The sequence below is a fragment of the Eschrichtius robustus genome, chromosome 3 (genome assembly GCF_028021215.1).
Source record: "Eschrichtius robustus isolate mEscRob2 chromosome 3, mEscRob2.pri, whole genome shotgun sequence".
NCBI classification, from domain to species: Eukaryota; Metazoa; Chordata; class Mammalia; order Artiodactyla; family Eschrichtiidae; genus Eschrichtius; species Eschrichtius robustus.
Genome location: NC_090826.1, coordinates 127,826,898 through 127,854,395, shown reverse-complemented (window position 1 = coordinate 127,854,395; position 27,498 = coordinate 127,826,898). Strand labels below are relative to the sequence as shown.

The 27,498-nt window shown below is 34.5% G+C and overlaps 1 protein-coding gene across 2 annotated transcripts in view; it reads left to right on the top strand.

Moving 5' to 3' along the window:
• The window catches only part of KIFAP3 (kinesin associated protein 3), a 167,503-nt gene that overhangs the window by 12,353 nt on the left and 127,652 nt on the right, over positions 1–27,498 (top strand). For both annotated transcript variants that reach the window (XM_068541225.1, XM_068541224.1), the window contains exons 2-8: positions 2,032–2,163; positions 6,642–6,796; positions 9,291–9,346; positions 9,903–10,044; positions 23,616–23,715; positions 25,041–25,165; positions 27,341–27,439. In XM_068541225.1, the coding sequence (XP_068397326.1) occupies positions 2,032–2,163; positions 6,642–6,796; positions 9,291–9,346; positions 9,903–10,044; positions 23,616–23,715; positions 25,041–25,165; positions 27,341–27,439 (809 nt within the window). The remainder of the gene's footprint in view (positions 1–2,031; positions 2,164–6,641; positions 6,797–9,290; positions 9,347–9,902; positions 10,045–23,615; positions 23,716–25,040; positions 25,166–27,340; positions 27,440–27,498) is intronic.

Genomic DNA, 27,498 nt, shown 5'->3' with positions numbered 1-27,498 from the left:
GTATTAGCAAAAAAAAATAAATATTATAAAATTAATTAACTTCTTTAAAAGGCACATACAGAAAAAAAAAAGCAAATGAAAGCTGAAAAGGAATAGTGAGGTTCTTTGAACTATTTGATTTCTTTGGAGAAAGGCAAAATATCAGGCCAGAGGATAACAATTACGCTTTTCTGTCAGTTGTTATTATGTGGAAGACCCTCTTTGAAAGTGTTGGTATGAGGTTACTCTTAGGATCTGCAGTTACATTTCATCCTGTGATTGTCTTCAATTGGATACAGTTACCCTCTCCTATATAAGAAGTTCAGTACTGGGGTTGCTCTCCATTTCATCAGGAAGCAAATAACTAGTTCTCTTTATAATTAAATAGCTTCTTTAATGCTATATTACATTTGGTTTTTAGCTCTCTTACTTACTCTCTTGATTCCTGTGGTTTCTCTAGCTTTTGACTGCTAGCCTGAACTTGTATGCATTTATCTTATCTTTTGGAAGCTGTACCATTCTCTTTAATATGTGTGTATATATCTAATTTCCCAACTCCCTGTTTTTTACTGGCCTACCTGTTTTTGCTTTTATTCTTTATAGGCTTTGTTCTGTATGTCTTAACTGTCAGTTTAGCTGCTGACCTACCTAGACTCTAGCTTCTGTATATTTGATTTCCTACTCTGTCTCTATACTTGACTCTTAATCATTGTCCTAATACAGACTGAAGAGCCTTACCCTTGTTGTAATAAAGAATTCTGGTGAAAAAAAATTTAAAAATTACATTGAAAATATGCATAATAAGCCAATTATTCCTAACTGAAGGAAAAGCTTTGAGTTTCTGATTATTGGAATTTAAGGTGTTGTCATATTTCTATTCCTTCCCATTAGGCTAAAAGACCTCACTAGCCAGCTAGCTGGCTCTGACTACAGTGGGAAATTTTGCTCATTTCCATTGCTTAATCTCCTTTAATAAAACTCATTTTATCAGATCCTAAAGTGGGCAATAACATGTAGTGATTAATTCATTATTGTGGCAACATGGATGGACCTGGAAGATATTATGCTTAGTGGAATAAGTCAGGCAGAGAAAGACAAATACTGTATGTTTTCACTTATATGTAAAATATAAAAATAAAACAAATGAACGAATATAACAACACAGAAACAGACTCTGAGATACAGATAGCAAACTAGTGGTCCCCAGAAGGGAAAGGTGTAGGGCAAGGGCCAAAATAGGTGAAGGGGGATTAGCAGGTACAAACAGCTAGGTGTAAAATAAGTTACAAGGATGTAATGTACAGCACAGGGATTATAGCCAAAGTAAAAATATAAAATCACTATGTTGTACACTTGAAACCAATATAATATTGTAAGGCAACTATACTTCAATTAAAAAAAATTGTTCTATAACTTTAGGGGTCTGGGGACAAAGTATATACAATCTTTCTATTGAAACTACTGATGGCACTATAATTTGAGATATGTGACTATAGAATATAACCTGTAAATGCTTTTTTGTTACACAACTTGTGTGTGATTTGAAGAGTGATTTAGGTACTAATTCAATTTATATAATTATGTAAGATAATACATAATCAATATTATTTTGCAGTTTAGATAATTCATGTCATTCTGTGATACAGTTAATGGGCTAATTATTGGGCGATTGATTTTTTTTTTAATATAAATTTTGGGGTAGCTGCCTTTGGTTTTGAATTGCTGACTTTTGGTTGAGATTATTCTCTCCAAAACCATCTTAATTGTTTGTTTTATTCACTGGCTATTATGCATGATTCTTTGGGTAAATGTATTTTTTCTCAGAGCTATTCATAAAGGTACTTTCTGCAAGACCAAGAATTACATGTACAGTACAGAGTTTACAGAGTTGGAGAAAAAGAGTTATTTCTTGGTCCAAGTCAAGAGTAAATCTGATTTAAATGCATATGTTAATCCAGCCCACATGTTTTTGGAACTAGGAACTAGATAAAAACCTTGGATGTTTTGTGAGCTTTTAATGTAGCTATGCCTGTTTTTATTTTATATTAATAGGAAAGTTAAAGGAGGAAATATTGATGTACATCCATCAGAAAAAGCACTCATTGTTCAATATGAAGTGGAAGCTACCATTCTTGGAGAAATGGGGGATCCCATGTTGGGAGAACGAAAGGAATGCCAAAAAATGTAAGTTTTCTTCATTTGTGCACATTTGAAAGTAGTAAACTTTATAGAAATCTGATGTTATTTAAACTTGCATAGATGATAAATGATTATGGCGTTCTTACAGACATACATTATCTCAGTGAAGCGGAGACTATATTAAATTATAAATACAGAGTATATTCCAGAGAAAATCATGTTTATGTGAGCATAATTGGATCCTAATGAAAAATGCCTATTCTTATTTATCCCATTTAGTAAATGCATATAATAGAATATAACTTGTGAAATCAACTATAAAAGATATGTTTATATAGGACTTTTTAGCTTAATTTAGGAAATTTTTATTTTAGGGGATCCTGTGTTGTTCTTTCTTCCCTGGAATTACAGAAAGTGATATGACATCCAGAATTCACAAATGGGGCATGTACCTTGAATTCATCCCTTAAAAATCTAGCGCTGTGAAAGATATTAGTAATAGGACAAGCATTTTCTGTCTAAATGAATTGAGCTTAGATCTCCCAGTGTTCTACACACGTTCCTTCCTGCTTTCATAGTACTTTCAGGAGTCCCTTGGGAACTGGCCTTTTTCGTTAGTCTTCAGTTGTGCTGGCGATGATCTTGCGCTCCTTCTGTAGTTTTGTGGAAGTAGAGAGGGTCTGAGATCACCTAGTATTCTTTCCCAACTTTCTTCCCCCCATAGATAATTTTGATTTGGGAACTAGTTAAAAAGTTAGTGTGTTTTGGTGGTATTAAGTATATTCAGGATGCTATAAGTGCATGTGATAGTATTTAGTATTTAGCACACTGAACAGCACTGTATTTTAAATATATAGCAGTGGTTCTCAGCTGGTTAGGATTTTTCCCCCAGGGGACATTTGGCAATACCTGGAGACATTTTGGTTGTCATAACTGGAGGGTGCTGTTGGTATCTAGTGGATAGAGGCTGGGGTGCTGCGAAACATCCTACAATGCATAAGATAGGCACTTACAAACAAAAAATTATTTGGCCCCAAATTTTTATAGTGTTTCAATTAAGAAACTTTATTGTATAGCAACCTGAAAAGAGAAGCTACCTACTGTCTTATTAAGATCTGTAGTCTCTCTTCTTATTTGGGTTAAAAGACTAAATTACACAGATAATTCATTAAAAATAAATGAGTCTTTGGATAATCCACTAGATTGAAGAGATATACACATGCACACATACATACCTACACTGTAGATTTTAACTCACGTGCTCACAGTTTTTTGTGTTCTCTCACACTTTCTTCCATTTGTGTGTTTGTGATTGCTGCCTAAATTTTGTACATTTTGAGGAAGTAACATCTCTTAAGATTTTATTAATTTGACTTCCATAGAAAAGCTAGCAGATTAGGGGTCTTTGCCATTAGAACCTCATGCATCCACATTTCATGAGAGAAATTTAGTTTTTAGTTCTTAATAGTGTAGTCAGTAGCCTTATTAAAATTAAGTGAGAATGTTGTTATTGTTTGAAAATCTGTAGGCTTTCTAGACAAGGGGTACATTCACTAGAGAGCCACCTGGAAAGAGTTACTACCAACTGGCTAGTGTAAGTGGATTTAAACATCAGTATGGGAAAAACCTCTGTAACCCAACTTTGTGGTATTCAACCTGGCTGCTCAAGATTTGGAGAGGAATCATATTGTGGGACCAAAAGGAGAATATGGTTTGTTGATAGTTTAAGAGGATTTATCAATGGTGGCAGCTGGGGGTGAGGGTTTTGAGGGGGACACTCATATACATTGAGATCGGTGTGAAATGAAACTGTCATTAAATTGTGGTAGTCAGTGCTATGGCTCAGGTCCAGAAGACATGTATTTCATTCTCCCTTATCGGATAAAGGAATGTGTAAGCCCACCTTCAACAGAGTCCCAGTTTTCTGAACATTTCATTATGAGAAATCTATGGTTATGGTCCAAAAAGAATATGGGCATTTTTTGGTATGAGTTTTTGGTATTACTAATAGGCATGGGCTGCCTAATGAAGGGGGCCTATTTTTTGATTTTAGAAATAATCAGTAAACATACAGCTGACATTTTCTAAAAATTCTAGTCCTACATATTTTTTCTTTGTCTCTTTTAACAAGGGAAGGATTTAGGAGAGAGATGTACACACTAACAGAAGAGAATCTTTCTATTACTTGGATGGAAAGAAGATGATGAATCAGATTGCTAATATATATATTGGTAGAAAATAAATCTAAAAAAAGATAGAAAAAATCTGCTTTATTAAATCAAGATACTACTACGCACCTATTAAAATGTGTAAAGTCTAAAACACTGATAGCACCAGATGCTGGTGAGGAAGTAGAGCAACAGGAACTCACTCATTGCTGGTGGAAATACAAAATGGTACAGCTACTTTGGAAGTCATTTTGGCAGTTTCTTACAAAGCTAAACATACACTTACCATATGATCCAACAGCTGTGATCCTAGATATTAACCCAAATGAGTTGAAAATGTATTTCCACACAGAAACCTGCACATGAATGTTTATAGCAGCTTTACTTATAACTGTCAACAATCGTAAGCAACCAAGATATCCTTCAGTAGGCAAATGGGTAAACAAACTGTGTTGCATCCATGTAGTCAAGTACTATTCTGCACTAAAAAGAAATCAGCCATCAAGCTGTGAAAAGACATAGAGGAGCCTAAATGAATATTGCTAAATGAAAGAAGCCAGACTGGAAAAGCTATATACTGTATGATTCCAACTGTATGACCATCTAGAAAAGGCAAAACTAAAGTAAAAATAGATTAGAAGTTGTCAGGAGTTTGGGGGTGGGAGGGGAGAATATGTGGAGCACAGGGCATTTTTAGGGTAGCAAAACTATTTTGTATGCTACTTTAATGGTGGATACATGAAATTATGCATTTGTCCAAGTGCACAGAACTATACAATACAAAGAGTGAACCTCAATGTAAACTGTAGACTTTAGTTAATAATATATCAATAGTGATTCATCAATTGTGACAAAGTTACCACACTATCACAAGATGGTAATAATAGAAGAAACTGTACTGGGGGTGGGTAGTGGGGACATATATGGTAGCTCTGTACTTTCAGCACAGATTTTCTGTAAACCTAAAACTGCTCTAAAAAAAACTAGTAGGAAAATTTCAAAAATATATGTTTATAGAGTTTCTGTTGTGCTTCTTCTCAATCAGATTTATGGAAACTCAAGATTTCCCAGTTTCTTGTTAAAATTAAACATGGAGATGTCTTTTGAGAGTTTTTCTCTGAATGGACTCTCCTTTATATCTCTGCTTTCTGATGTGCAGCTAAAGTTATACAAAAATATTCAACAGTTTAAAAGATTTAAAAGGTAGGAACTTAAACAGCCAAATAAATTAGAGAAAAATTAAAATAAAGGGACAGAGTATTGCTAGGGTTCTTGTTACAGACATTAGAAGCCACTCTAGAAAATTCAAGCATAAAAGGAATTTATTAAAGGCTATTAGGTAGCTTATAGAATCCCAAGAGGACCAGATTCGAGGATGACTATAAAGCTGTGAACAGGATTCAAATCACTTTACTAGACTTGTTTGAGGAGAGATCATCTGTATCTGAATAATGATTTCACAGATGCTGAGTGCAGGACATTTTTCTGAGGTCTCTGTCCCTGTTGCCTCTAATACCTTGAGTCTCTCCAAAAATTGGCCATCTTCACTAAAAAGTATTTCAACATAGTGGCTACTTTCTTATGTTTCTCTTTTTGAATCTAAGCTTTTCATGAATGCATCTGCTTTGCAAGAATCTTTTGCCACCAGTTTGAGTCTTTTCCCTGAACCTAATTTTATGTCCTTATAGCTTTCTTTGGTGCCATGAATCCACATAAATTGGTAGTTGTTTCCAGATTTTGAACAACCTTTTCTTATTGACCTTCCAGTGAATCTCCTGGATTAAATTAAAAAGGAGGGAGAACATGTTTGTTTGTTTTTTTTAATATACTAACAGGTATAACTATATTTATTTGTTCCTCAGCATTACTCATATAGATCTTAAAATGCATCCTACTTTGTTTTCTTCTGTCTTCTATATAATTTCCATCAGAACAACTGAATCCAAATATATTAATATTGTGTCTTGCCCCTAACTGAAAAGAAAATGACTGTGAATATGGTCAAGAAAATGGTTTATTTTTGGCAGTATGGATTTTCACATCTAATAATAACTAAAAACTTGATGTGATATCAGAAAGACTTTAAAAACAAGCTCTCTGGATATGCTATCCTGCCTAGAAGAGTCAGATGTAGATTTTACCATTCCTTTTGTTATCTCATTTGTCCAGCTCAAGGAAAATCATTGCTTTGCATTTTTTTCTAAGCCTAATTATATCTAATACTTTATTATATTTTACTAAAAGAGACTATGTTAGGTACATTTAAATGTTTTGTAAATTATTTAAAAGAAGTATTGTTTAAGTTATCACTTACTTTAATAATACCTGAGTTGGAAAATTCTGATATGCCTGCAGTATTCGTCTTAAGAGCCTCAATGCCAACACAGATATAACTTCCCTGGCACGAAAGGTGGTTGAAGAATGTAAACTCATTCATCCCTCAAAGCTAAATGAGGTAGAACAGCTGTTGTACTATCTCCAGAACCGCCGTGATTCAGCGTCAGGAAAAGGTAAGCAGAAGAATTCCTAACTTTTTAATGCAAAACCAGAGTTGTTTGACTGTGGTTTGTACTTTTGATATTTGAATGGTGAGTTTTCTTTTGCCAGTGCTCTAAGTAAGTGAATGAAAGAATAAAGAAACATACTAGTTTCCTACATGCCAGGCTTTATGTTAGATGCTTCCAAAATGATCTATTTCATACTGTGTGTGTACACATGTGCTGAAATAAAGAGTAAAAAAGCAAATATCATATTGATTCTAGAATAATAAAAGGAGAAAATTGGGAGCAGAAAACCTGTTTTCTCTACCCCAGCAACTAGATTTATATTTTCTAAATTTTTTATTGACATTTAATTGATAATTTGAATGGATTACTTATTTAAATGTTAAAATATATGTCATATGCATAAGTTTTGTGAATCTTTGTTAGGAAAACATTACCTTTTCATTCCTAAACGTCTTTGTTGTTACCATTCTTCTATCTTTAATTACCTCATAAAAGAACCAAGCCATTAAAATATTAGAGCTAAGCAGTTGATAATTTATAGAAGACATTTTCGAATAATCCAAACCCAAAACAAAACGAGAGTACAGACATTTGAATGGAAAGTCATCTCAGATTATTCAATGGTTAGTTATTCCATTTCATAGTATTTATTAAGTTTACATATATCTTTCTTTTATCATTGGTGAGTTCTAAAATATGGTACCCTTGAAATAACTTATACTTAAGTTTTGATTGTATTAAATAGAAAAATGAAAGAGAAAATTCATTTGGACTTTTTTCAGATTAACCAGTCTTCTCTCTCCATCCACAGCAAATAAAATGCCTTGTGCCTAATATATACTTTCATTAATTGTCGCTGTATATAGTATCTAACACACTTTATATGATCAATACATGTGTGTTGAATGAATTGAATAGCTGTGAATTTATTTAAAAGCAAAAATGAGCATTTTGAATTTGTTTCCAACTACATAGCTGGCACTCAGTGTATACCTATTAATTATTAATAATAAGTGCTATAAGGAAAATATTATCAAAAATTTTATTAACTATTTTTTGATACAATATTCCTGTTAACAGTGTTACTAAATGATGAGAGATAGCTTCAATAAGTAAGTGAGAAAAATAAATTCTATGCTCTTTTAAGATGTGTGTGTACTTACTGTAGGTTGTACAATATAGTTAAAATTGATCTTTCCTAATACTAAATTAATATAATTCCGAGGGCATTTGTAATAAAATATCTTTAAACGAATGAAAACCCTTTCACTGAGTTTTCAGAGTAAATCAGTCTTCTCACCTCCTTCCCCAGAAATTAGAGGAATATGAGGAAATTTTCATGTTATCATAAGTAGATAAATTAATTCAAATCAATATGTTTCTCTATATGGATATTAATGTTTGGAGGCATATATGAAATGCTATACTATAGTATATGTACACTTATTTTTAAAAACTATTCCATTTTCTTTCTTTTCTACTTGATATTCACTATTTCAAAGCCAGAAACCTAGCCCTAAAAGTGGTTGAAACAAAACAATAATAGTTATTTGATTATGTGATTCTTTACTATAAGTATTTTTTTTTTCTTTGCTTAATTAAAATCAGTGTCATAGTAAATTATCTGTTTGAGGAAAAATCTAGCTGTTAAGAAAACATAACTTTGTCCATAACGGCTACCTTCCTCTGAAAACAATCAGGGCTAATTCCTATTATATGTAAAACATTCGCTAATTATAGAATCAAAAGTTTGATACTACTTGAACTTATTTTAATGTGCATTCATTGCTTAGGTTTTTGACCCAGATCAGAGCAGTGAAGCATTTTTGATAATTCTTTTTTACAAAATGAACTTCTGCTGTGAATCAAATAATTCAACATAAAAAATGACTCAAAGTTGTGTTCAACACCTTTGAATACCTCTTTAATTCATTTGGGAACAAGTGAGGATTAAATTAACACAAATATTAAACATTTGCCTTTTAATTTATGATCCTAATTTTGTTTAAAAAATCAGCAACTGTATTTTAGCTTTTTAACTTTATCCAAGTTATCTCTTTTCCTTTTCCTTTGTTAATTTTTATTTTAGTTTTTATATTACTCAACTCATTAGTTTTTCTTTGCCTTATTGATTTTCCTATTCTTACCTTAAATGTGAATTAGGAAAAGAAAGAAAACTTAAAATGGAGTATTTTGCTTCTTGTTGGAGAGTCTGGCTATTTACATACCTAAAATGTTAGCCAAAGAGGGAGTTTAAATTGCTACCTAACATAACTTGGAGATTATTTATAGATTTTATTATACTCTCCGTGATATCCTTATTAGAACAAATGCATTATAGATGAGCATTTTTTATACATTGGAAAAAAGGTTATTTCATAAATTACCCATTTGAAGATCCCCAACTTAGCTAGAATTAAACTCAGCTGCTGAAAATAAAAATTACCCAGAAACCTAAAAACGTTGTTCTTCTCATAAGAAAAAAATCTTTTTACAGAAAAAAAAGAAAAATCAAGCAAGCCTAAAGATCCACCTCCTTTTGAAGGAATGGAGGTAAGACTATTTTTATCTAATAGAGAATTGATTCTAAGGTATTGCTTTTTACCATCAATAATTCATGCAATCACATTAAACAAATGCGGAATTTTAAAAAATGGTTGAACTTAAAGTACCTGAAAAAGGTAGAAAATCAGTATTTAATAAAGGCAAAAATTATTGGATGTGTCTTTTAGACATAATTTATTTTGATAAATAAGTTGTGAAATGTTTTAAATATTCTTATTGTACTATGTTTTAAAGTATGTTTAATTTATTATGGTAGATACTATTTTGCATTACATTTAAGATACTTTATCAATATAAATAGGCCAGTTTTAGAGTTTATGTACATCCCATTTTATCATATGGTTTATGACTACTTTCACTCAGGAGTCCTATCACCCAAAGGTCTAATTTCCCCCTCTACAAAAAGATGGCAACTGTAAGTCCTTTGAAAACTTGTCTCTTACAATCAGGGGCAGTTTATTGTACACAGAATACCATTCCTTTGACATTGGCTCTGTTGAGCATTATTCTTTTAGAGTACTTCCTTCCTCTTCCTTTGTTTCAGATTGATGAAGTTGCTAACATTAATGACATGGATGAGTACATTGAGTTATTATATGAAGATATTCCTGACAAGGTTCGGGGCTCTGCTTTGATCCTACAGCTTGCTCGAAATCCTGATAACTTGGAAGAACTACTATTGAATGGTAGAATTTATAGACTTGAATTTATAGACTTATCTATAAATATTTAAAGTAGAATTATTATTGTGAAATATGATTTTTAAATTTATTATCATAGAGGGGTAAGCCAAAATTATTTATATCAAGCTTAGGAATGCACTTATTTTCCAGCTCTTTATTACTTTCCTTCTTACTCAAATTTCTTAACATGTGGGCATAACATTTAAATATTCTCTGGAGGATTCACTAATAATTTAAACCAGAAAAGTAAAGTATTAATGGTACTGAATCTTTTCTTTCTTCTATTCTGGAAGACTTTTTATTTTTTCTTCTATTCTGGAAGACTTTTTATTCTTTCAATTAGGATACAATATCAGACTTCTGACATTTGCACATGTATATATATGCTTTTATTAAATTACAGTTCCAATATTAGTTTTCTTTTAATAGCACAGCCAAAAATAGTAATCTTTTAAATTTCATTTAGATTGATTTTGATGCCAAGTATTTGCTTTCTTTTCCTTAGAAGTGCTGGGTAATAAAAGAAAACGGAGATATAATGCTCTTAAAACCTTTTTTCTCAGTAATACCACTGTAGAATACCACTATAGAATTATTATAATTTTCTGATTACACTTTTGACAAAAATAAAACATGGAAGATATTGTTATGATATGATTTCCATCACATGTGAAGGAATACTTTTTTATCTATTGTCAAACTCCTTTTATGGAGGCTGCACAGTGCACATCAATGCTTTGTAGCATGGAAAATATATCCAGAGATCTGTCCAGAGAGTCACAGGATATTACCAATATTCCAGTTAGGAAATTTGTACATTTTAAGTATTTTCTAAATTATACAACTCATATATTAATATATTCTTTTTAAAGAATTAGAGTATTACAGGTAAAACCCCCTTTGACCATTAGTCTATAATCTGTTAGGAGTTTGGAGTACATTCTTCCAGATCTTTTCCATATATTTATACATATATATATATAGGTTTTTTTCCTGTATTAAAAATAGAGTATTACCTTATATGAATTTTTATGTTAATTATATCACACTTACTTGTTAATTTTTTCTCCATGTAGTAATGTTTCAAGATTATATGCATATAGATACATACAGTGTAATTAGTTTTGAACTACTTTTGATTATTGTATTTTATGAAGTTATGCATATTCTTTAGCCATTCCCCTTTTGATGGTCATTTGGTTGTTTCCAAAGTTTTCAGTAGGGAACTTTAGTGAACATCTTTGTTCATATCTTATATACACAGGCAAGGGTTTTTTCAGCGTGTGTACACAGAAACAAAGGTCATACAGAAATGCAGGTCATAATGTCTTAGGGTTATTTCTGAATTGTCCTCCAAAGTGGTTGTGCCACTGTCTCTCCAGACCAATGGAATATGAAGGCTATAAAACTTAAACATTTTTGCCACTGTGTTGTTGGTAATAAACAATATCTCTTTGTTCTAAGTTGTATTTGCCTGATTTCTAATGAATTTGATCTTTTTCTCATGTCACTAGACTTCTGGATTTCCTACCCTGTGAAGTTTGAATTTATATATACATGTGAATATATGTATATTTACATATGAGTATACATCCTTTTTCTTTTATATATATATGTATTATATATACAGTCATCCCTTGATATCCATGGGGGATTGGTTCTGAGGCCTGCCAAGGATACCAAAATCTGCAGATGCTCAAGTCCCATAGTTAGTCCTCCATATCCTTACATCTGCGGATGCAACCAACTACGGATCATGTACAGTTGACCCTTAAACAACATGGGTTTGAACTACCTGGGTCCACTTATGCACACATAAGTTTAAACCCACGTTCAAGTATAAATGGGCCTGTGCAGTTCAAACCCATGTTGTTCAAGGGTCAACTATACATCCTTTTTCTTTTATGTACTTAGAGATAGTTTTTTTCAGTCTAATGTCTTTTTTTTTTTTTTTTTTTTGCATGACATATCTTTTTCCATTCTTTTACTTTCACCCTATTTGTGTCTTTGAATCTGAAGTGTTTCTGTTGTAGAATGCATACAGTTGGATCGTATTTTTTTAATACATTCAAACAATCTGCCTTTTGATTGATGTGTTTATTCTATTTACCATTAACATAATTACTCATAAAGGATTGTCATCTAACACTTTGTGTTTTCTATATGTCTTTTATCTTTTTTTGTTCTTCTGTTTCTCCATTACTGCCTTCTTTTGTGTGAAATATTGTCTAGTATACCATTTTAATTCTTTTGTTGTTCCTTTACTGTGTTTTCCTGAATTATTTTCTAAGTGGTTACCCTAGGATTACAGATACCATCTTAAATTTTAAAAATCTAGTTTAAGTTAATGTCAACATAATTTTAACAATATACAAAAACTTTCCTTCAGTATACCTCTATTCCCACCCCATACCTTTATACTATTATTTCAAACATATTACATCTGCATACATTATCAGCCTATCAGCAAGTAATATAATTATTGATGTATGCACTTTAAAATCAGATAGAAGAAGATAATACAATCAAAAATATGTTTATAATGTCTTTTATATTTATATATAGAGAGAGTTACCTTTACCGGTGCTCTTTTTTTCTCTGTTTGGACTTAAGTTACTCTCTAGTGTCCTTGCATTTCAGCCTGATGGAATCCCTTTAGTATCTCTCATAGAAAAGGTCTACTAGCAACAAATTCTCTAAGTTTTTGTTTACCTAGGAATAACTTTTCTTCTGTTTAAAGGGTAGTTTTTCTGGATATAGAATTACTGGTTGACAGTCTTTTTCTTTTACAATTTGAATATGTCATCCCACTGGCTTCATGTCTGCATGGTTACTGATGTGAAACCAACTGTTAACCTTATTGAGGACCATGTGTACATGTTGAATTGATTTTCTCTTGCTACTTTCAACATTTGCTTTACCTTTGGCTTTTGCCAGTTTGACTTATGATGTGTTTAGGTGGTCATATCTTTGAGTTTATCTTGCTTGGAATTTGTGGAGCTTCTTGGATATGTAGATTAATGTTTTTAATCAAGTTTAGGAAGATTGGACCATTATTTTGTTAAATATTTATCTAGCTCCTTCCTCTCTATCCTTTCCCCTTGGGACCCCCGTGTTAGTAAGCTTGTTGATGTCATATAGGTCTTTGAAGCTCTATTTCTTTCTTTCTGTTCCTCAGACTGGATAATCTTAATTAACCTGCCTTTACATTTGTTGATTTTTTTTTTCTAATTCACATCTGCTGTTAGGACCTTCTAATGAATTTTTCATTTCAGAAATCATACTTGCAACTTCAGAATTTCTATTTGGTTCATTTTGTATAATTTGTATCTCCTTATTGATATTCTTTGTTTGGTGAGACATAATTCTCATACCTTCTCTTATTTTCCTTTAATTCTTTAGACATGATTTCCTTTAGTTCTTTAAATATATTTACAATAACTTCACATAATTTAAAATCATTGTCTCATAAGTTCAAAATGTGAGCTTCCTCATGGACAGTTTCTATTGAATGCTGTGTTTTCTGAGTATGGGAAATACTGTCCTCTGTTTCTTTGCATGTGCTGTATTTTTTGTTGTTGTTGAAATAATATTGGGGCAACTCTGGAAATCAGATTTCCACTCCTTCCCGGACTTGTTATATTTGCTGTTTATTTGTTTAATGAGTTTCCTGGATTAATTAATTACTGTAAAGTCTGTATTCTTTGTCTCTGCAGTCACTGAAGCCTCTGCTCAGTTAGTTTAGTGGTAATTAATGATTAGATAGAGATTTCTTTAAATGCCTGGCACAGAGTGTCCCAGCCTTTGCTGAGGGGCTGTGGGTGTGTACATGTGGGTGGGAGGATATCTTCAGTGCTCAGGGAAGTAGTTTACAAGCCTTAGCCTTCAATTCCTGCTTGAACATTGCCTCAAGGTTGGCCAGAGACGAGAGATTAGGCTTTTTTAGGTCTTTCCCTGGCATGTGCACATTCCTACATGTGTGCCGGGCCTTCTGGAGTCCGAGGAATGTGTTGGAGTCTTTCAAAGACCCAGTGAATATCTCATTTCCCAGTTTTCCCTTTTAAAGTGTTTTGGTCAGCCTCTTGTTACCTCAAGTTGGCTAGGCTGCTGCACATAGCTGCAATGTTGCTGCTGGTAGTTTTCAACAAATGCACTGGGTCTAAGGCTGTTTGTAAGAGCAATCTCTGAGTCAGGTCAAATAAAGCCAAACCATGGGAATGGAGCTTTTCAGCAAGTACCCTGATGGATAAGATATTGACAGTTCACCGGAGTGGGAATTTGGGGGGGCACCACACTGTTCTACTTCCTCCAGTTGCTGCTGGGCTACTGTTTTTCACAGATATCATGGTTGTGATGCTGTTGGTTTTCAAAGTTTCCACAAAGTTGCACAGAGGGGATGGATTTGGGCAAGTTGAAATGCCACAGAGCTCACTGTTCTTACCAAGTCAGCCATATTTCTTAAATAAACACTTCTTGAGTTTTTGCAAAACTAATTTACAGAGTTCTAAAAGAGTTGATTTTGAAAAAATTTACCAGTATTATATTTGCTTATGGAAGAGTGGATTTTTGCAGGTCTTTACTCTGCTGTTCCTAAAGTGCTTGGCCCTGGAATTCATTTTTGTTGAAAGTGACAGGTAGAGATGAAATTTTATTGTTTTCCACATTGTATAGCCAGTTATTCCAACTTAGTTTTTTTTTGTTAACATCTTTATTGGAGTATAATTGCTTTACAACGGTGTGTTAGTTTCTGCTTTATAACAAGGTGAATCAGCTATACATATACATACATCCCCATATCTCCTCCCTCTTGCGTCTCCCTCCCACTCTCCCTATGCCACCCCTCTAGGTGGTCACAAAGCACTGAGCTGATCTCCCTGTGCTATGCGGCTGCTTCCCACTAGCTATCTATTTTACAACTGGTAGTGTATATATGTCCATGCCACTCTCTTACTTTGTCACAGCTTACCCTTCCCCCTCCCCATGTCCTCAAGTCCATTCTCTACCTCTGCATCTTTATTCCTGTCCTGCCCCTAGGTTCTTCAGAACCACCTTTTTTCTTTTTTTTTTTTTAGATTCCATATATGTTAGCATACAGTATTTGTTTTTCTCTTTCTGATTTACTTCACTCTGTATGACAGACTCTAGGTCCATCCACCTCACTACAAGTAACTAAATTTCGTTTCTTTTTATGGCTGAGTAATATTCCATTGTATATATGTGTCACATCTTCTTTATCCATTCATCTGTCGATGGACACTTAGGTTGCTTCCATGTCCTGGCTATTGTAAATAGAGCTGCAATGAACATTGTGGTACATGACTCTTTTTGAATTACGGTTTTCTCAGGGTATATGCCCAGTAGTGGGATTGCTGGGTTGTATGGTAGTTCTATTTTTAGTTTTTTAAGGAACCTCCATACTGTTCTCCATAGTGGCTATATCAGTTTACATTCCCACCAAAAGTGCAAGAGTGTTCCCTTTTCTCCACACCCTCTCCAGCATTTATTGTTTGTAGATTTTTTGATGATGGCCATTCTGACTGGTGTGAGGTGATACCTCATTGTACTTTTGATTTGCATTTCTCTAATGATTAGTGATGTTGAGCATTCTTTCATGTGTTTGTTGGGAATCTGTATATCTTCTTTGGAGAAATGTCTATTTAGGTCTTCTGCCCATTTTTGGATTGGGTTGTTTGTTTTTTTTTTGATATTGAGCTGCATGAGCTGCTTGTAAATTTCAGAGTTTAATCCTTTGTCAGTTGCTTCATTTGCAAATATTTTCTCCCATTCTGAGGGTTGTCTTTTCATCTTGTTTATGGTTTCCTTTGCTGTGCAAAAGCTTTTAAGTTTAATTAGGTCCCATTTGTTTATTTTTCTTTTTATTTCCATTTCTCTAGGAGATGGGTCAAGAAGGATCTTGCTGTGATTTATGTCATAGAGTGTTCTGCCTATATTTTCCTCTAAGATTTTTATGGTATCTGGCCTTGCATTTAGGTCTTTAATCCATTTTGAGTTTAGTTTTGTGTATGGTGTTAGGGAGTGTTCTAATTTCATTCTTTTACATGTAGCTGTCCAGTTTTCCCAGCATCACTTATTGAAGAGGCTGTCTTTTCTCCATTGTATATTCTTGCCTCCTTTATCAAAAATAAGGTGACCATATGTGCATGGGTTTATCTCTGGGCTTTCTATCCTGTTCCATTGATCTGTATTTCTGTTTTGGGGCCAGTACCATACTGCCTTGATTACTGTAGCTTCGTAGTATAGTCTGAAGTCCAGGAGCCTGATTCCTCCAACTCTGTTTTTCTTTCTCAAGATTGCTTTGGCTATTCGGGGTCTTTTGTGTTTCCATACAAATTGTGAATTTTTTTGTTCTAGTTTTGTGAAAAATGCCATTGGTAGTTTGATAGGGATTGCGTTGAATGTGTAGATTGCTTTGGGTAGTTTAGTCATTTTCACAGTGTTGATTCTTCCAATCCAAGAACATGGTATATCTCTCCATCTGTTTGTATCATCTTTAATTTCTTTCATCAGTGTCTTATAGTTTTCTGCATACAGGTCTTTTGTCTTCTTAGGTAGGTTTATTCCTAGGTATTTTATTCTTTTTGTTGCAGTGGTAAATGGGAGTGTTTCCTTCATTTCTCTTTCAGATTTTTCATCCTTAGAGTATAGGAATGGAAGACATTTCTGTGTATTAATTTTGTATCCTGCTACTTTACCAAATTCATTGATTAGCTCTAGTAGTTGTCTGATAGCATCTTTAGGATTATCTATGTATAGTATGTCATCAGCAAACAGTGACAGCTTTACTTCTTCTTTTCCGATTTGGATTCCTTTTATTTCTTTTTCTTCTCTGATTGCTCTGGGTAAAACTGCCAAAACTATGTTGAATAATAGTGCTGAGAGTGGGCATCCTTGTCTTGTTCGTGAGTTTAGAGGAAATGGTTTCAGTCTTTCACCATTGAGAACGATGTTGGCTGTGGGTTTGTCATATATGGCCTTTACTATGTTGAGGTTTGTTCCCTCTATACCTACTTTCTCTAGGGTTATTTATCATAAATGGGTGTTGAATTTTGTCGAAAGCTTTTTCTGCATCTATTGAGATGATCACATGGTTTTTCTCCTTCAATTTGTTAATATGGTGTATCACATCGATTGATTTGCGTATATGAAAGAATCCTTGCATTCCTGGGATAAACCCCACTTGATCATCATGTATGATCCTTTTAATGTCCTGTTGGATTCTGTTTGCTAGTAGTTTGTTGAGGACTTTTGCATCTATTTTCATCAGTGATATTGGCCTGTAGTTTTCTTTCTTTGTGACATCTTTGTCTGGTTTTGGTATCTGGGTGATGGTGGCCTCATAGAATGAGCTTGGGAGTGTTCCTCCCTCTGCTATATTTTGGAAGAGTTTGAGGAGGATAGGTGTTAGCTCTTCTCTAAATGTTTGATAGAATTCTCCTGTGAAGCCCTCTGGTCCTGGGCTTTTGTTTGTTGGAAGATTTTTAAACACAGTCTCAATTTCAGTGCTTGTGATTGGTCTGTTTATATTTTCTATTTCTTCCTGGTTCAGTCTCGGAAGGTTGTGCTTTTCTAAGAATTTGTCCATTTCTTCCAGGTTGTCCATTTTATTGGCATATAGTTGCTTGAAGTAATCTCTCATGATCCTTTGTATTTCTGCACTGTCAGTTGTTCTCCTTTTTCATTCCTAATTCTATTGATTTGAGTCTTCTCCCTTTTTTTCTTGATGAGTCTGGCTATTGGTTTATCAATTTTGTTTATCTTCTCAAAGAAACAGCTTTTATTTTTATTGATCTTTGCTATTGTTTCCTTCATTTCTTTTTCCTGTATTTCTGATCTGATCTTTATGATTTCTTTCCTTCTGCTAACTTTGGGTTTTTTTTTTTTTTTGTTCTTCTTTCTCTAATTGCTTTAGGTGTAAGGTTAGGTTGTTTATTTGAGATGTTTCTTGTTTCTTTAGGTAGGCTTCTTTGCTATAAACTTCTCTTTTAGAACTTCTTTTGCTGCATCCCTTAGGTTTTGGGCCATCGTGTTTTCATTGTCATTTGTTTCTAGGTATTTTTGATTTCCTCTTTGATTTCTTCTGTGATCTCTTGGTCATTAAGTAGTGTATTGTTTAGCCTCCATGTGTTTTTATTTTTTACAGATTTTTTCCTGTAATTGATATCTTATAGCATTGAGTCTTATAGCATTGTGGTTGGAAAAGATACTTGATATGATTTCAGTTTTCTTAAGTTTACCAAGGCTTGATTTGTGACCCAAGATATGATCTATCCTGGAGAATGTTCTGTGTGTGCACTTGAGAAGTAAGTGTATTCTGTTGTGTTTTGGGTGGAATGTCCTATAAATATCAATTAAGTCCATCTTGTTTAATGTATCATTTAAAGCTTGTGTTTCCTTATTTATTTTCATTTTGGATGATCTGTCCATTGGTGAAAGTGCAGTGTGAAGTCCTCTACTATGATTGTGTTCCTGTTGATTTCCCCTTTTATGGCTGTTAACATTTGCCTTATGTATTGAGGTGCTCCTGTGTTGGGTGCATAAATATTTACAATTGTTATATCTTCTTCTTGGATTGATCCCTTGATCATTATGTAGTGTCCTTCTTTGTCTCTTGTAATAGTCTTTATTTTAAAGTCTATTTTGTCTGTTATGAGAAGTGCTGCTCCAGCTTTCTTTTGATTTCCATTTGCATGGAATATATTTTTCCATCCCCTCACTTTCAGTCTGTATGTGTCCCTTGGTCTGATGTGGGTCTCTTTTAGACAGCATATATATGGGTCTTGTTTTTGTATCCATTCAGCCAGTCTACGTCTTTTGGCTGGAGCATTTAATCCATTTACATTTAAGGTAATTATCAATATGTGTGTTCCTATGACCATTTTCTTAATTGTTTTGGGTTTGTTTTGTGAGTCTTTTTCTTGTGTTTCCCACCTAGAGAAGTTTCCTTAGCATTTTTTCTATAGCTGGCTTTGTGGTGCTGAATTCTCTTAGCTTTCACTTGTCTGTAAAGATATTAATTTCTCTGTCGAATCTGAATGAGATCCTTGCTGGGTAGAGTAATCTTGGGTGTAGGTTTTTCCCTTTCATCGCTTTAAATATGTCCTGCCACTCCCTTCTGGCTTGCAGAGTTTCTGCTGAAAGATCATCTGTTAACCTTACGGGGATTCCCTTGTGTGTTATTTGTTGTTTTTCCCTTGCTGCTTTTAATATTTTTTCTTTGTATTTCATTTTTGATAGTTTGATTAATATGTGTCTTGGCGTGTTTCTCCTTGGGTTTATCCTGTATGGGACTCTCTGTGCTTCCTGGACTTGATTAACTATTTCCTTTCCCATACTTGGGAAGTTTTCAATTCTGATTTATTCAAATATTTTCTCAGAACCTTTCTTTTTCTCTTCTTCTTCTGGGACCCCTATAATTCGAATGTTGGGTGTGTTTAATGTTGTCCCAGAGGTCTCTGAGACTGTCCTCAATTATTTTCATTCTTTTTCTTTATTCTCCTCTGCAATAGTTATTTCCACTATCTTATCTTCCAGGTCACTTATCCGTTCTTCTACCTCAGTTATTCTGGTATTGATTCCTTCTAGAGAATTTTTAATTTCATTTATTGTGTTGTTCATTATTGTTTGTTTGCTCTTTAGTTCTTCTAGGTCCTTGTTAAACGTTTCTTGTATTTTCTCCATTCTATTTCCAAGATTTTGGATCATCTTTACTATCATTACTGTGAGTTCTTTTTCAGGTAGACTGCCTATTTCCTCTTTATTTGTTTGGTCTGGTGGGTTTTTAACTTGCTCCATCTACTGTGTGTTTCTCTGTCTTCTCATTTTTCTTAACTCACTGTGTTTGGGATCTCCTTTTCACAGGCTGCAGGTTTGTAGTTCCCGTTGTTTTTGGTGTCCGCCCCCAGTGGCTAAGCTTGGTTCAGTGAGTTGTGTAGGCTTCCTGGTGGAGGGGACTAGTGCCTGTGTTCTGGTGGATGAGGCTGGATCTCGTCTTTCTGGTGGGCAGGACTGTGTCCGGTGGTGTGTTTTGGGGTGTCTGTGACCTTATTATGATTTTAGGCAGCCTCACTGCTAATGGGTGGGGTTGTGTTCCTGTCTTGCTAGTTGTTTGGCATAGGGTGTCCAGCACTGTAGCTTGCTGGTCATTGAGTGGAGCTGGGTCTTAGTGTTGAGATGGAGATCTCTGGGAGAGCTTTTGCCATTTGATATTATGTGGAACCGGGAGTTCTCTGGTGGTCCAGTGTCCTGAACTCGGCTCTTCCACCTCAGTGTCACAGGCCTGACACCCGGCTGGAGCACTGAGACCCTGTCAGCCACACAGCTCAGAAGAAAAGGGAGAAAAGAGAAAGAAAGAAAGAAAATAAAGTTATTAAAATAAAAAATAATTATTAAAAATAAAAAAATTTAAAAGTAATAAAAAGAAAATAAAAAGGAAAGAAAGAAGAGAGCAGCCAAACCAAAACACAAATCTACCAATGATAACAAGCGCTAAAAATTATACTAAAAAAAAAAAAAATGGACAGACAGAACCCTAGGACAAATGGTAAAAGCAAAGCTCTACAGACAAAATCACACAAAGAAGCATACACGTACACACTCACAAAAAGAGAAAGAGGAAAAAAAATTTATATCGTTGCTCCCAAAGTCCACCGCCTCAATTTTGGGATGATTCGTTGTCTATTCAGGTATTCCACAGATGCAGGTACATCAAGTTGATTGTGGAGATTTAACCTGCTGCTCCTGAGGTTGCTGGGAGAGATTTCCCTTTCTCTTCTTTGTTCGCACAGCACCTGGGGTTCAGCTTTGGATTTGCGTGTAGGTCTCCTGAGGGCATCTGTTCTTTGCTCAGACAGGACGGGGTTAAAGTAGCAGCTGATTAGGGGGCTCTGGCTCACTCAGGCCAGGGGGAGGGAGGGGTACAGAATGCGGGTTGAGCCTGCGGGCGGCAGAGGCCGGCAGGACGTTGCACCAGCTTGAGGCGCGCCGTGTGTTCTCCCGGGGAAGTTGTCCCTGGATCACGGGACCCAAGCAGTGGAGGGCTGCACAGTCTCCCAGGAGGGGAGGTGTGGATAGTGACCTGTGCTTGCACACAGGCTTCTTGGTGGCTGTAGCAGCAGCCTTAGCATTTTATGCCCGTCTCTGGTGTCCACGCTGATAGCCACGGCTCGTGCCCATCTCTGGAGACGGTTTAGGCAGTGCTCTGAATCCCCTCTCCTCGTGCACCGCTAAACAATGGTCTCTTGCCACTTAGGCAGGTCCAGACTTTTTCCCGGACTCCCTCCCGGCTAGCTGTGGCGCACTAGCCCCCTTCAGGCTGTGTTCACGCAGCCAACCCCAGCCCTCTCCCTGGGATCTGACCTCAGAAGCCCGAGCCTCAGCTCCCAGCCCCCATCTGTCCCAGCGGGTGAGCAGAGAAGTCTCTCGGGCTGCTGAGTGCTGGCCGGCACCGCTCCTCTGTGAGGGAATCTCTCCGCTTTGCCCTCTGCACCCCTGTTGCTGCACTCTCCTCCGTGGGTCTGAAGGTTCCCTTCCACCACCCGCGGTCTCCGCCCGCGAAGGGGCTTCCTAGTGTGTGGAAACCTTTCCTCCTTCACAGCTCCCTCCCACTGGTGCAGGTCCTGTCCCTATTCTTTTGTCTCTGTTTTTTCTTTTTTCTTTTCCCCTACCCAGGCATGTGGGGAGTTTCATGACTTTTGGGAGGTCTGAGGTCTTCTGCCAGCGTTGTAGGTGTTCTGTAGGAGTTGTTCCACATGTAGGTGTATTTCTGATGTATTTGTGGGGAGGAAGGTGGTCTCCTCGTCTTACTCTTCTGCCATCTTGAAGGTCTCTCCCCAGCTTAGTTATTGAATACTCCTTCTTTTCCCAGAGATTTGAAATGGCTTTTCTACTATATGCTGGCCATTTTTTTATTCAATTGATACTTCTTGAAAGCTTATTCTGTGCCAGATACTGTTCTCATATATTCATAGATATGTTTTGATGCTTTCTTTTCTTTTCCATTGATCTGTTTGATAACTTCCATACCAATATCATACTGTTGTTGTTTTGTTTTGTACTTTGACTAGAGTTTTAGAGTATGTAGGAGAAATGTTCCAATTTGTTGAGTTCTTTTTTTTAAAGTGGTGTTGCTGGTCTTTGTACATTTTCTTATATATTGTTTTGAGATCACTTTATTATATTCTCTAAGAAAATCTTAACAGAATTTTAATTATGATTGCACTCAAATTATAAATTAATTTTAGGTTATATTTTGATCTGTTGTAAACTTTGTAATTTTCTTTTGGTTTATTTCTTCATAACCTGTGTATAATTCCTATAGCTGTATTTTTATTGAGACATTTTTCTGTTCTTTAGTAAAGAAGAAAAATGCTAAATTTGTGACATTGTAGTACATCATTTTCCAAAGTATATTCTAAGAAATGCTGTATCCTCTGGATTATAAGGATGAATGCCTTTGGAAATACTGGATTAAGCAAAGCTAAACCAGATTCTTTATTAAGTAGGACTTTTTTAGAGCTTTTGCATATTACCTATTTATTTGACTTCAGAATAATTTTGTTCAAAACCTGTATTATACCAGTGCTCTGTATTATGAATATGAATAATACTGTGAAATGCTATTATAGGGTGTTTTTCAGTTTGTATAAAAAATTCCTCACTAAGTGGATTAGTAATATACTGAATTCTTGTTGTTTCATAATCTGAATGGCCAGAAAGCTCAAATAAACTAAATACTTTCATTACCATAATAAATACTTACAATGCAGTCCACGAAGTACAATAGATCCTCAATGCCTGTTATAGAAAGTTGCATTGTGATCACTATGTAATACACAGATATTTCAATTTTTAATGATTTTAAGATTTAGTCAGCCATGTAACAGTACTAATTTGAAACTAGTCTCATTACTTTATGTTTACTTAATGTATAGTAATTCTCATTAATCAATTCATTACCTTTTTCAGGAAAAAGGTGTAACAGGGATGTTTATCAATCTACCCTAAAGCTAGTTTTGTGAAAAACTTTTTGCTCTATTTATGTCTGTTGGCATCAATTTAACATGACATTAAAATATTAGACTTATTTTTTTGTGTATAAGTTTTATTTGATTATTAATTTGCTTTAGTGAAGTCAGTGGTAGCCTGCTTTAAACTGCTCATTATTTTTTTAGACTTAATCTAGTTTTTCACTTATTCATGAACACATTAAATCAGATGTTAAAAAAAAACTGGCACTGCAGTAGCAAGTGGAAATGAAAATTAAGAAATAAATGGTTCGTTTTATTATTTTATTGTCACCCATAGTATACTTACTATGTTACTTTATTTAGATCATATTTTATTTTTCTATTTACAGTTAGACTTAAAGCTGCATGTTGTGAGTTTTAGTATTTCAGTTTTAAAAATAGCTTTCTGTGTTGGAAAGAAGCATCCTACTTTTTGTCCCAGTTCTATCTTAGCTTTGTTATTTATTGATAGTAGACATTTAAAACCAATTACCCTTTATATCAGAGGCAAAGTGAGTGATCATTTTTGTACATCCCCTTTTTCTTTAGAAACTGCCCTTGGTGCATTAGCAAGAGTCCTCAGAGAAGACTGGAAGCAAAGTGTTGAGTTAGCTACAAACATAATATACATCTTTTTTTGCTTTTCCAGGTAAGTGTAAAAATTAGGAAATAAAAGTACTGATCTATATCTATTTCTGTCTGTCTGTGTCATTGGTTTAGATAGTAGATCACTAGTTTTCTCAGTCTTCTTATGTATCTAACAACGCTCTGCCTCTAAACTTCTATTTCCGATTCTCTGTCCTCTTTGTTGTTCTCTCTTTCTTTCAGTCTACACTCACCAATGCATATACATGTACAGTAGGATAATATAATGGTTTAGAGTTTAAGAGTTATGGGCTCTGGAAATAGACTCTCTGGCTTTGAATCCAAGTCCTGCTGTTTATTAGCCGTGTGATCTTGGCTACATTACTTAACCTTTCTGTGCTCAGTTTCCTCATCTGTAATTGTGGATAGTAATAGGAGCATCCTCTTCAGGAAGGTATTAGAAAAAAGCCTGACCCAGAGTAAGTGCCAGTAAATGTTACTGTTTTATATACAGTTGATCCTTGAACAACATGGGTTTGAACTGCGTGAGTCCACTTATACATAGATTTTTTTCCACTAAGTATGTACTACCATACTACATGGTCCCCCAGTTGAAACTGTGGATGCAGAACTGCAGATATGGAGGACCCACTATAAGTTATACATTTTTGACGACACAGAGGGTTGGCACCCCTATCCCTTGCATTGTTCAAGGGTCAACTGTGTGTGTGTGTGTGTGTGTGTGTGTGTGTGTGTGTGTGTGTGTGTATACACAGTATATGTTTGCAAACACATACCTGTTATGTATTCATGTATTTTATTTATACACATATATTCTTTAGAAGGATGCTTATTGAGACATTGTGAAAAGTTTCTTACTTTTCAGAAATTCTAGGGAATTTCTTACCTCTGTTCTAAAAATGTGCCAGCATTAGCAAATAAATATTTACTGAATAAATACTTGGATGAATAAATTGTCTAGGAAACATATATAAAACCTAATTGCTAATACTTCACTAGTTTATTTCCTGGTATCAGTTTTATTCAATAATAGTACTGTTATATTATTAGTTTTGTTAGGTGGTAGTCTGAAATTCTATTTTGAGGGTATCTGAATAGTTAAAATGGTGGTTAATTACAAAAAAAATGTGTTCTGTGTAATTTCTAACTTAAAAATAATTTCGTTTCAGGTAAGTGTTGTGTGTTAAAATATATTTAAAGTAATGTCACAATTTCAAGTCTTCCTGGTATACTGTGGGCATATTCATTTATTGAAATATGTATATCAAGTCTATTTTACATTGTTTGTACCAGTGTTTATCCAAAACAGATTTCCTGAAGCCACAAAATGTATTCCTTTAAATACATACTAAAAACTCTTCTTTAAAGCTTTTCTCAGTTTCATGGACTTATCACTCACTATAAAATTGGAGCTCTGTGTATGAATATCATTGATCATGAATTAAAAAGACATGAGCTTTGGCAAGAAGAACTTTCTAAGAAGAAGAAAACTGATATCCTTTGAAGCGGCATTTCACCCCACTGTTGCCTATTGCTGTGAGCTTTGGATGGAGAGGATTTTGTTTTGTTTGTCATTCACATTACTTGAAAAAATGCAAAAGTGTGCTGAAGGTTAAGATGAAGATTGAAATTATCAGAATGAATATAGTTTTACATATACTTTTTAATCTTTTTACAACTTTGATTAGGTGATAAGCTAGAGGGAATAGATAATAGTGGTCCTGGATAACTGAATTGGTGAGTCTCTAAGTGACTGTGCTATTTTGTCCCTTAAGATCCTTTAGTTAGCTGAAGTCTGGCTCACCACTGTTGCTTATGTAGTTTTCTCTGTGTAATAAGGTGACTTTGATTGGAATGAGTGTGAATTTGGTGAAGAACATAGTTTTAAATTCTATTTTTCTAATTATTAAAAAAAGTATTTTTGGACTTACATACAAATTTGAGATGCCTGCAGAAGCGTAGAACCTGTGAAAGGAACCTTAAAAAGAATCAATTTTAACCTTTCAATACAAGAATCTTTTCTGCAACTTCCCTTACAAATCGATTATTTAGTCTCTTTATCTTGTCACTGCTTATTGATTTAGCTCATTCTGTGTTTTGACGTTCTATTTATTATAATGGTTTTTTGCTTAGTGTACTAAAGTCTACTTCCCAATAACTTCTATCCCTTGATTTTAATCTTGCATACTGAAGCAATATAGAATAAGGATATTTTCTTCAATATCACATTTCTTATATATGAAGATATTTGTCATATTTCTTCCACAACTTTAATTCTAAATTGAAGGCCCTGGCTTATTCATATCTGTCTAATATAACATGTTTTGCAGATGACAAGTCATATTGGTAACTTTCCTTTGAACCCAATATTTATTGATCTCTTTTAAAAAGTAAAGATATTATTTCTGTTGTGCCCAATATCTCATGTTTTTTACCTCCCCTTCGTGGAATACCCAAGGCACTATAAAAATACACCCTCACACACACACACAGATTTGACTTTTCTTAATTAGGATCTTTATAGGTTTAGACAATTTTCTCTATGTGCTTTAAGCTTCTGACATCTAGATTGGTGTTGACTTAAACCATATGGAAAACTCAATAATCCTGGAGACTTCAGGTCATTTCTTGAGTCCCAAGTTTCCTGAATGTACCTAAAATTCATTGAAACTAAGGCAGGGGGGATACAGAGGAACCACTAATGGGACTTTTAGCAATCATTAATTTATACTTTGTGATTGCTTGGTGACAAGAACTGATCTTTTAGGATATATCATATTCCTATAAATATTAGACACCACTGAATGTAAGATACACCATTATTTATGAACCACTGCGAAAGGAAAAAGATGCTTCCAATTAAAACTATGACATATCATGGATTATAAGACATATTCAAATTCTGGAGATGTTAAGATGTGCAAAAAATGTGTCTCAGAATCAGTGGATTACAATAATTGAAGGAATATAAAAATGACCTATCAGAATTTTGGCCATTTCTCCTAAGATATTACTATTTTATTAAGTCTTAAGTTTCCTTGTGTTGTGATGCAAGTAGCATTCCACAAGGGGGATGTTTTTGAGTGCTTGGGGATCCTGAATTCATACTGAAGTAATTGGTTATTTCTGCAGGTGTCCAAGGGACTATTTGGGGCTATAAGATATAATTTTTAAATTTTGTTTTTCTCTAACTTTGGGATATTTCTCTTTTTGTATGTAGTCTGAAGAGGGTGCTAAAAAGCTTTAGATATAATCAACGTCCTTTCAATATACTAGACATCTGTCCGAAGTGGAATTCACTATTCTTATTAACTAAATCATTCTTTAAGGCTGTAACCTTTTTGATTCATGGACCTATTTTTTAATCTGGTGAAAGTTAGAGACTTGTGCACATACATAAAATATTTACATACAATTTCTGAGGATTCAGGTACTTGGTGAAGCCTAAACATGTGTTCACCCAAGGTCTGCAAGCACATCCTCGAGCACTTGGTTAAGAAGATCTGTTATAACACAATTGTGCAGGGAATAATATTTTAATTAAACTATTGGTTACAGAAAATAACTGGATAAAATTGCACATAAAATTTATTAGCACTGTTCTTCATAGTATTTTTCATTAGGTTTTCTTTGCTTCAGTGAATATGGATGATCCTTAACTTGTTTACTTGATGAAGACCCTGAAAACCAAACCTTGAAAAAAGATTATGAAAAAACCTTTAAAAAATACCAGGGGCTTGTGGTAAAACAGGAACAGCTCTTACGAGGTATGAATACCTAAGCAATGAGAACGCAACAAAGTTCTTACTATACATTCAGCTTGTTC